The 8,925-nt window shown below is 36.7% G+C and overlaps 2 protein-coding genes across 2 annotated transcripts; both read right to left on the bottom strand.

Moving 5' to 3' along the window:
• Positions 1–250: 250 nt before the first annotated feature.
• Positions 251–1,837, bottom strand: LOC113339330 (salutaridinol 7-O-acetyltransferase-like). The gene has a single exon (XM_026584622.1). The coding sequence runs from the start codon at positions 1,809–1,811 to the stop codon at positions 420–422; it is 1,392 nt and encodes a 463-aa protein (XP_026440407.1). The 5' UTR covers positions 1,812–1,837; the 3' UTR covers positions 251–419.
• A 1,341-nt stretch (positions 1,838–3,178) lies between these two features.
• LOC113339708 (salutaridinol 7-O-acetyltransferase-like) lies at positions 3,179–4,586 on the bottom strand. Its single transcript, XM_026584941.1, has one exon. The coding sequence runs from the start codon at positions 4,571–4,573 to the stop codon at positions 3,179–3,181; it is 1,395 nt and encodes a 464-aa protein (XP_026440726.1). The 5' UTR covers positions 4,574–4,586.
• Between the last annotated feature and the right edge of the window lie 4,339 nt (positions 4,587–8,925).

Below are 8,925 nucleotides of genomic sequence, written 5' to 3'. Positions count from 1 at the left end.
TATGCATTTAGCTCTGTTTGAAGATATTACTATCTATATGTCAATAGGGTTATTTTATCCTTATCCTTGGTCTCTCTGTTAGTCTTTCTTTTGTGTTAGTTGTCTTTTATTTCTTGTGTTAGGTTTTTGTGATACCCAATCATGGCATCTGATATAAATGCTCAGGCGTTTCCTGTACTGAATTAAGACAATCATAACAAGCTCTTGTATTATTTGATATTTTTTTGCTCTTATTTTTCTAATAACTCTATTGTCTTCACTCACTTATTTTTTATTTATTCTCCAACAGGCATACTCCAACAAAATGACAAGAACATATTCCGACAACATAAAACCAAATAGCAAAGAAAAAGGGAAAAACAGAAGCAGCCAGATTGGACTAGAGAAACACACATGGTTAGAATTGAAGTTATGCAAGTTTAGTTAATAGTTTTAACATATTGGAGAAGATCTTGATCTTCCTCAAATAGGGCCATGTCTTCCTTTTCTAAACTAACCCATGCTTCTATACCTGTACCACATTTTGCATCCATCAGAAAAAGAGAGTTCTTATATTCTCCATTTGTATTTAGAGCTACCCATGATGGTTTTCCCCACCCGAAATCAATCTCATAAAACGGAAATCTGCATAAACTACTTATCCAACAAATCTGAACTTTCTCACCATTTTTTTGACCGTTTGGCTGATGAGAGGCTTTATCAAGTGATTTTAAGAATTCAACATCACCTTCTTGTAACTTCCTTATGTAATCGTCGTTGATCTTACTTATCCCTAGTCTCAGCTCGCTTATCAACCTATCTAACGTTTCAATGAACCCTGGAGTAGCCTCTTCGTGATCAATTGTTGTGGTTGACTCGGCTGTTGCATCCATGATAATATTGCCAAATGATACTTGAGGCAATGGTGGATTCAACCTTGTTCGCAAATTTACAGCATAGTTTGCTATAGATCTGATGATGGGTTTTGTTGATGCTGCTGAGAGGGCGTGGTTGCGGGAAGCTTTCACTCTACTAGTATTGATGAACGACTTCCATATCAAAGCTGACAGAGCTTCGGCACGAGTCGGATATTTAGATAAGCCACTACTACTTCTTAACTCAGAGATCCGTGCACGAAGAGCAGCAATCTTAGAAGCAGTAAATACAAACACTTTCGTAACGACGTTCTCGCCATGGATAGAATCATCTGACTCGAGTGTCGATACTTGCACACCTGGTGGTAAGGCCGGGAAGATATCCGCCGAGTCAAAGGTTGGATACATAATTTCTTGTTTTGGTGCTTCACGAGTGGTAGCTGCCCAGCTGCAGATAAATGTTATTGCTGTACATCCATCAATTATCTTGTGCGACGTACTAATACTGATGGCTACTCCACCACAATCAAACATGTTGACTTGAACTGCTAATTGTGCTTCTTTAGCTACATCATCTAGCATAATATGCGACGGATGAAGTTGATGAACTACGTCTACACTCATAAAATCAGACATTAAACCATCCACTTTCGCTTCGATATAGTCTACACCTTGATCGTTACAATCAATTAAGACGTTATCTTTTATTCTACCAGTAACGGGGTAAAACTGCGTTAGAGTTTCCGATAGTGATTTTTTGAGTAGTTCAGATTTACTACTCTGAAGACAAATAGTATTGATGGGTTCGTGATCAGCGCTAGCCGGGTAGAAAAGTATTATGGGAACATAAGATGGAGGGAGAAGTTGGTCAAGAAGTGAAAGCTTGAAATTTTTTAGATGTGGAGGTGTTGGTACTGAGGGTTTAATGATCTCTCTTGATATAACTTGGACCTTCATTGTTGCAGGCACTTTGGTGAGTTACTTTGAATTCGAAGTCTGAATGAACAAAATGTGCATAAGGTGACATATATATAGGCTAGTCATAGTTTGATCTTCTTCCTGGTTCACACCCAATGCCTCGTGCGCTCATCAGCCCATGCCTTGATGCCGCGTTTTCATACTTGCATCATGCACATGGACTAGAGTAAACTATTGATATCGTTCATTGTACTAGGTCGATGATACATAATATAAAGAATGGAGCAGTTGTTAATAATGTATGGATGGTTCCAAGTCCAGGAGAGCTCATTATATGTGCCAAATTTCAAACCACACCCCGTTTCCGAGTTTTTGAAATTACGTTAGGAAAATGAGTTAAATAATAAGTTGGTAAATGTGTGTATGCGAATATCCGTCTCTCGGAATTAGCATTTTCATTTTGGAGTGGTTAAGACCTGAGACTTGAGAGCCTTAAGACAAACTTTAGGGAAGAAGTGAAAATTTTGAAATATTTAATGAATTCTTGCTTTCGATACTTCCTTGGTTACAAGTTGCACGTGCTTTCCTACAAATTTGTCCATAAATCTGGTTTTACATGTCGACATCTTTGGAATACCTATCCATCCCTACCAGGTTTTATGTTCTCCAATGTCTTAATAAGGTGGACGCTATATCATATTGAAGTTACACCTACTGTAGCATGCGAGAAGGAAGTCCGAGATGGTGAGAATGAGTCTCCCGATTCTTTCGGAACTACAGAATACTATAAATGGCAGAGTACTATTCCCAACCATTTCTAAAAGAGATATTTTTGTATTTTTTCATTTTAGTCTAAAAATAAATCAAATTGAAAAAACATTAATAATTTTTTTTTAAAAATGAAGGGAATATTGAATAGCAGAATTAACATGATAGTGTGTTGTATTAGGCGTTAGACGAGGCGCTCAGATAAAGAAATAGAAAAAAAAACATTTTTTCTCACTTTGGCGCCTTGTGTGTTTTATTGTTTACTTCAATATGATATAGAGTACTACTCCCTTACACGACCCGTGCGCCTAGGAAACCTTTTACAACATAGAGTGCGATTAGTGTCGGTTTTAGGCATAACTTACTAACAAACTGATGCATCAACGGGCACGAAAAATAATTGACCCTATCGATCTATATGCCAGGCGTGTTGGCCCTTACCAACAGGCACAAAAAATAATATTATCGAGTCAACTAAAATGCTAAACATTTTTAACTGTCCATTTTATAATAGAAAGCAAGAAATTTTATTTATTCTCATAGTCCAACTAAATGACAACAACTTATTCCAACAACATGAAACCAAATCACAAAGAAAAATTGAAGAAGAGAAGCCATAGAACTGAAGTTATTCAAGATTAGTTAATAGTTTTAGCATATTGGAGAAGATCTTGATCCTCCTCAAATATGGCCATGTCTTCCTCTTCTAAACTGACCCATGCTTCTACACCAGTACCACATTTTGTATCAATCAGGAAAAGAGAGTTCTTGTATTCTGCATTTGTATTTAGAGCTACCCATGATGGTTTTCCCCATCCAAAATCAGTTTCGTAGAATGGAAACCTACATAAACTGTTTAACCAACAAATAAGAACCTTATTCTCATCACCGTCATGGTCATCCGATTGATGCGAAGCTTCATGTGATTTTAAAAACCCAACATCACCTTCTTGTAATTTACGTATGTATTCGCCGTCGATCTTATTCACCCCTAGTCTCAGTTGGCCAATCAACTCATCCAAAGTTTCGATGAACCCCGGAGTAGCCTCTTCGTGATCAATTGTTGTGGTTGACTCTGCTGTTGCATCCATGATAATATTGCCAAATGATACATGCGGCAACGTTGGATTCAACCTAGTCCGCAAATTTACAGCATAGTTTGTTAGAGATCTGATGATAATGGGTTTTGTTGAGGCATCAGAGTGGGTGAGCTTGCGGGCAGCTTTTACTCTACAAGTCTTAATGAAAGACCTCCATATCAAAGCTGATAGTACTTCGGTACGAGTCGGATATTTAGACAAGACATTGCTGCTTCTTAACTCAACGATCCGTGCACGAAGTGCTGCAATCTTTGGAGCCGTAAACAGAAATACTTTCGTAACGACATTCTCTCCTTGGATGGAATCATCTGACTCTAGTGACGATACTTGCACTTCTGATGGTAACGCCGGGAAGATATCCGCCGAGTCAAAGGTTGGATACAGAATTTCATGTTTTGGTGCTCCACGAGTGGTGGCTGCCCAACTCCTAATAAATGTTACTGCTGTGCATCCATCAATTATCTTGTGCGACGTGCTAATACTAATAGCTATTCCACCACAACCAAACGAATTAACTTGAATAGCTAATTGTGCATCTTTAGCTACATCATCTAACATGATATGTAATGGATGAAGTTGTTGAACTGCCTCAACATTCATAAAATCAGACATTACACCATCCACTCTCGCTTCGATAAACTCTACACCTTCATTGTTACAATCAATCAAGACGTTATCTATTACCTTACCCCCCATGGGATAGAAATGCGTTAGAATTTCCGATAATGATTTCTTGAGTAACTCGGATTTACTAATTTGCTCGTGAGTATCATTATTGCATTCTTGATCAGCACTAGCCGGGTAGTAAATAACTATGGGAACGTAAAATGGAGGAAGAAGTTGATCAAGAAGTGAAAGCTTGAAATTTCTTAGATGAGGAGGTGTTGGTACTGATGGTTTAACGATCTCTTTTGATATAACTTGGACCTTCATTTTTGCAGGCACTTCGGTGAATCACTTTGAAATCGAAGTTTCAATGAACAAAATGTGCATAAGATGACAGATATATAGGATGCTCAGACTAGTAGGAGTGGTTTGATTAATTTTCTCGTTTTACACCTAACAGAGATGCGCGCGCATATGCGTGGATGCCGCGTTTTTCATATACATATATGCACATGGTATTAAACTATTGACATTGGTCATTGTACTCGGGGCACATATGTTGATAATACATTTTTTAAAGAAAAACATCAAATCTGAGGAAAGATCGATTCATATGGTAGAAAATATAAACAACGGAGCAGTTACTAATAATCAATGGATGGGTTCCTAGACAAATAGTCAGTCATTGGTGCCAAATTTCAACTTTCAAGTCCACACCAACGTTCACGTTTCCGAGCTTTCGGAATTGAGTTAGAAAAATGAGTTAATTAATAAGGCGGTAAATTATAGGCGAATATATTAGTAAGTACTGTATTTCGTTTTGAAGCAGTTAAGAACCTGAGAGCTTTGAAGACAATTTTCTTGGGAACAACTGAGTTTTTAATGAATTGATTTATTTACCCTATTTATTATTTTTCGAAAGTAGGAAAACTTTTGGGAAGCACAACTGCATATGCATTCTTAAGTAACATAATCACTAGTCTAACACGGTAACACGTCGGTCGACATCTCTTCGATTCCTAATTTCCTATCCACCCCAATGGGTGTAAAACGTGCCGGCCTGGCACAGCCCAGCCCACGAAATCGCGTGTTTAGTATGTTGTGTACTGGGCTGGACTGTGCTAGAGATTCAGACGTGCTGTGTTGTGCTAAATGGCGTGACGTGTTGTGTTGTGCCAGAAAAATAAACGTGTTATGTCGTGCTGGGCTGTGCTAGCACACTTGTTTTATGTTCTCCAAAATAAATATTTTTAAGATATTTTTGATTATGATTTTTAAATTTTTAAGAAAATAAAAGCAAACTTATAATGCTTTTGTTAGTACATGTATTATTATATAAATAAATTAGCATAACGAAAATAAAATGTCAGAAATTGGCTAAAACAATGATTTTTTTTTGTAAAATATGCATCAAATGTGATGTATTGTGTAGTATTTTACGCATGACGTGGCGTGCTTTCTTCACGTGTTGTGTTGTGTTGTGTTGCGTGCTAACACCTGCTGCGTGTTGTGTTGTGCTGTTGTGCCTATTTGTCTGGCACAACTAGGGCTGTCAACGGTAGCTATCGAAACGGATAATTGCTATACCGTATCTGTTACCGTTAATTTTATCGGATATCCGTTATCCGATAAAATCCGACGGATATTGAAATTTTTATTCACTATCCGTTCCGTTAAGAGTAACGGATATTCGATAATATCCTTTAATTATCCGTTTCCGATAATAAATTAAAAAACAGTTTAAAATGTTGAAATTAAAAGAGAAGAACAACTCTGCAGATCTTTTTCTTACAAAAAGGAATGAAAAGAACAACTGAAAAAACAGAATATCTGTTCTGGTGTTCATTCAAAAAAAAAAAACAAGGATATACAAAAAGTTGAAATTCCTTGTCGTGATCTTATCACACATTTATGCCTTCCTCCAATCCTTTTTTTCTACTTCCATTCTATCCCCTCCTTATAAACATACCTGCAAAACCATGAAATGAGTTAGTTTGTAGTAAACTAAAAATTGTAGTAAATGAATAAAACACAACAATTGATCTACAGGCATACTGCTTGGCGCAACAAGCACATCAACAAAGAGCGAGAACGAAAAGTTATTCGACCATCAAAAGAACCATCAACGGTACCATTCTAATTAACATAAGTATTTAATACTTTTTTTAAAATATACTAAATACGATACCAATCATCATTTAAAATTAACGGGCTAAATACTTGGCACAACAAGCAACACAAAAAGAAAACAGACAAAGACCAAAACAAGAATTAAAACTATCTAGAAGGATCCATAATGAATGAAAGTGCGCAAATAAAGTCTGAACCAATATATAGACCAGATAATGATAATGCCAACGAGCAATTTGATCCAATGAATGAACATGCAATGCAAATCCAGGTAAGAAAACAAAAGAGAAAAGAGAATAAGCAAAATGAAATATTTGCAGGTAAGAAATTCCAAAATTAGTAAATTACCAAGATAATGTTCTATTCCTTAAATCTCACATTTATTTATGATCACAGGAAAATCCTAATCTTCTGTATAACCTACTATGCAGGCAACTCATAAATAGTCTAGTATTCCTCTAGGTTATACAGGAAACTCATTAATTCAACATGCAAGGGATACAAAATTACATGATTCAAAAGAAGTCAGAGCCTCGTACCTGCAGTACATGCAACTATGCAAGGGATGCAAAATTCAAAAAGATATTATCTGCACTGACTGAGAACTTCAGCTAAGCTTGTTCATTGTCATCGTCTGAAATAACAAACAAACAAAAAAAAAATCATTTGCGAGACGAGGATGTTTATAAATGATTCACCAATATAACTATATAAGTTAGAGATAAACCTATAAGATCAGGCAACCAATCATTTAAGCAAAGTAAGGCTTGAACAACTTCTGGAGCTAGTGAACTCCTATGTGTTGTAAGTACCCTACCGCCGTCGCTAAAGGTAGATTCTGATGCTACAGTTGACACCGGAACAGCCAAGACATCTCGAGCAATTTTGGAAAGTATTGGGTACGTATGGGCATGATTCTTCCACCACATCAATAAATCAAAATGTGTTTCATCATCACCTTCTTCAAGCAATGGTTCATCTAAGTACTTCTGCAACTCTGACTTATGAGTATCAACAACACAATCTTGCATCATGTACTCCTTGAATTCCAGTTGAATTTCATATTTTGAAGGAGCTTGAGTATTCTCATGGTTAGATGACTGTGTTCTACTGGTAGAGGAGTTGATAAAATAATCAGGAAAAAAACCACTTGAAGACTCATAAGCTGAGAAAAGAGTATCCAATTCTTCACGAAAAACCTCCATTTTAGATCTACATAGCATTTCACCATATAATTTCTTGTAAGTAAACTCTACCAACCGCGCCTTATACCGTGGATCTAAAACCATCCCAATACTCATCAACAAATTACTTGTACTCCAATATTTGTCAAACTTCTTTCTCATTTCCTTTGCCATTTCTCTAATATAACTGTGGGTACTCCTTTCCCATGTTTGAATATTGAAGTTAATTTGAAAAACACTTAGAAAGTACATGTTGGTTGTTGGATATTTAACCCCTGAAAATTTCTTTGTGATATCATAAAACACTTCCAAACACTTGCAGATAACTATGCCTTGTTCCCACTCTTCTGAATTCGGTAAACACTTGAAACTATTATCTAAATCTGCTAAACGCATAAATCCTTGGCGCAACTCAATAGCACTCTTTAGCATCAGATAAGTAGAGTACCATCTATTGTCTACATCAATAGATACATACCGTATAGGAAGCTTCATTTGCATCAATGCACTTTCAAATTTCTCTTGTCTACCTTGTGAAGACCTGACATACTTGACACATTCACGAATCCTTGCTATAAAGCCTGCAGCTACTGTCATTCCATCTTGCACAAATAAATGTAATATATGACAACTGCACCGCATTTGAAACATACTCCCTTCAAGAACCAAAGATCCCTTACTATTAAGCCAACCCTTGAGTCTATCCATCATCACATTATTACCAGAAAAATTATCAGCAGCCAAAGCAAACCATTTATTATCCACATTCCACTCCAAAGCTATGCTTTTAAACGCTTCTGCCAAAGCTTCACCCGTATGTGGACATGGCACCAAAACATATGCAAGTGTTTTCTTATGCAACTTCCAATCATCATCTATATAATGACATGTAACACAACAATAACCATCCCGTGTATGTTTAGATGTCCACATATCAGTCGTGAAACTGCATCTAGAAGTCAATGAATCTAAAGTCCCTTGTAACTCAGCTTTAAACACAGCATAAATCTTCATAATGTCCTCTCGAGTTGTATTCCTCCCAAGTATCTTGGCCGACGGGTTGAGAGACTTCACAAACTCTCGAAAATATGGATAGGTAACCAAATTAAAAGGTAAGTCATGCTTTGCAATCATTTTAGCAAGAAGGTCTCTGGAAACTTCAGGATTAAATTTCCAATTAGCTAATTTTGTACCTTGGTTACCTGTAATCATGGTACTTATTTTTCTCTGGCCAGGTTTATTCTCAGGTTTTTTCTTGCAGACTTTTAAATGGTTCCTCAAGTGGCTTGTTCCTTTTGTACTCTGCGCAGGAGTTTTAAACTGACAGTGATCACATACTGCCATTATTTCATCCACCACCTTCCC

Source organism: Papaver somniferum, unplaced genomic scaffold, assembly GCF_003573695.1.
Source record: "Papaver somniferum cultivar HN1 unplaced genomic scaffold, ASM357369v1 unplaced-scaffold_21, whole genome shotgun sequence".
NCBI classification, from domain to species: domain Eukaryota; kingdom Viridiplantae; phylum Streptophyta; class Magnoliopsida; order Ranunculales; family Papaveraceae; genus Papaver; species Papaver somniferum.
This window is presented reverse-complemented; position numbering and strand designations above follow the sequence as displayed.

What these genes read in the sequence shown, in the direction of transcription:
- LOC113339330 (XM_026584622.1), bottom strand. Translation starts at nt 1,811, where the DNA reads ATGAAGGTCCAAGTTATATCAAGAGAGATCATTAAACCCTCAGTACCA.
- LOC113339708 (XM_026584941.1), bottom strand. Translation starts at nt 4,573, where the DNA reads ATGAAGGTCCAAGTTATATCAAAAGAGATCGTTAAACCATCAGTACCA.